At 73.1% G+C, this 1,600-nt stretch overlaps 1 protein-coding gene across 1 annotated transcript in view; it reads left to right on the forward strand.

The window, feature by feature from the left end:
- Nucleotides 1-1,600, forward strand: part of NAPRT (nicotinate phosphoribosyltransferase) — a 3,134-nt gene continuing 1,534 nt past the window's right edge. The window contains exons 1-6 of the mRNA XM_011374950.2: nt 1-259; nt 394-521; nt 599-681; nt 876-1,006; nt 1,106-1,221; nt 1,455-1,595. Of these exons, the coding sequence (XP_011373252.2) occupies nt 34-259; nt 394-521; nt 599-681; nt 876-1,006; nt 1,106-1,221; nt 1,455-1,595 (825 nt within the window). The 5' untranslated portion in view covers nt 1-33. The remainder of the gene's footprint in view (nt 260-393; nt 522-598; nt 682-875; nt 1,007-1,105; nt 1,222-1,454; nt 1,596-1,600) is intronic.

Consider the following 1,600-nt stretch of genomic DNA (forward strand, 5'->3'; position numbering starts at 1 on the left):
GTCACGTGGGCCCGGGAGGGAGGCCGGGGCGAGATGGCGGCGGAGCAGGATCCCGAAGAGCGCGCGGCGGCGCGGCCGCTGCTCACCGACCTCTACCAGGTCACCATGGCGCTGGGCTACTGGCGCGCGGGCCGGGCGCGCGACCCCGCCGAGTTCGAGCTCTTCTTCCGCCACTGCCCTTTCGGCGGCGCCTTCGCTCTGGCCGCGGGACTGCGCGACTGTGTGCGCTTCCTGCGCACCTTCCGCCTGCGGGACGCAGGTACCCCCACGGCCCCTCGTCCCCGCCAGGGGCCCCACCAACCCGACGCGACCCTTTCCCTTCCCGCGACCCGACGAGCCGTCTCCCCCACGAGCGCGCTCGCCCCAGCCCACGCGGGCCTCTGTCGCCCCCAGACGTGCAGTTCCTGGCCTCGGTGCTGCCCCCAGACACTGACCCCGCGTTCTTCGAGCACCTCCGGGCCCTGGACTGCTCCGGGGTGACGGTGCGGGCCCTGCCCGAGGGCTCCCTCGCCTTCCCCGGCGTGAGTGCGGGCTGAGCAGAGCGCAGGGGCGGGCCTGAGTGGGGCCGGGCGGCGCCCAGCTGACACCCTCCCCGCAGGTGCCGCTGCTGCAGGTGTCCGGGCCGCTCCTGGTGGTGCAGCTGCTGGAGACGCCGCTCCTCTGCCTGGTCGGCTACGCCAGGTGGGGCCGACCGGCCGGGGGCGCCACTGAGCGGGGGCGCAGGCTCGCTGGGGGCCGGCCCTTGCGGGCGTGGGCGTGGCCCCGTGCGCCCGAGTCCGAGCTCCGTGGGCGGGACGCAGGGTCTGGAAGAGGGCGCGAGGCTCCGGGGGCCTCGTGACCTTCACCGCAGGTGCGCTGCCCTCTTATCTCCACAGCCTCATCTCCACCAACGCCGCGCGGCTTCGCCTGATTGCGGGGCCAGAGAAACGGCTGCTGGAGATGGGGCTGCGGCGCGCTCAGGGCCCGGACGGGGGTCTCACGGCCTCCACCTACAGCTACCTGGGGGGTGAGCGCCTGGGAAGCGAGGCAAAGAGGGGAGGCCCTGCCCAGAGCCCCCCTCCCCACCGCCTGAAGCTCTCCGCCCCTGCCTGATGCTCTGGCCTAGGGTTCGATGGCAGCAGCAACGTGCTGGCAGGGCAGCTGCGCGGCGTGCCCGTGGCGGGAACCCTGGCACATTCCTTCGTCACTGCCTTCTCAGGCACCGAGGTGCCCCCTGACCCGGTCAGTACCCTTCTCCAGCTGCACCCTAGAGGGCAGACCCCAAGGCCAGCCCTCGCATGGGGGAGGGGTGGGCCAGTCCCCACTCAGAAGCCACGCCTCGGGCAGGTAGGGCAGCGCTGCACCGGCCGCTGGCAGGGGGGTGGCATCACCCCGGCTCAGACCCGCCACCTGGGGTGAGCCAGGCCCCACGCTGCACTCTGGGTCCCTCATCTTTCACCGACCCCTTGCCCTAGATGTTGGCTCCGGCTGCTGGTCAGGGCCCCAGGGTGGACCTGGCCGCCTGTGTGGAGGTGTGGCTGGAGCGTGTTTGTGCCTACATGGGGCTGGGGGTGCAGGAGCCGCACCCGGGGGAGCGGGCGGCCTTCGTGGCCTATGCTCT

The sequence above is a fragment of the Pteropus vampyrus genome, unplaced genomic scaffold (assembly GCF_000151845.1).
Source record: "Pteropus vampyrus isolate Shadow unplaced genomic scaffold, Pvam_2.0 Scaffold256, whole genome shotgun sequence".
In the NCBI taxonomy this organism is placed as follows: domain Eukaryota; kingdom Metazoa; phylum Chordata; class Mammalia; order Chiroptera; family Pteropodidae; genus Pteropus; species Pteropus vampyrus.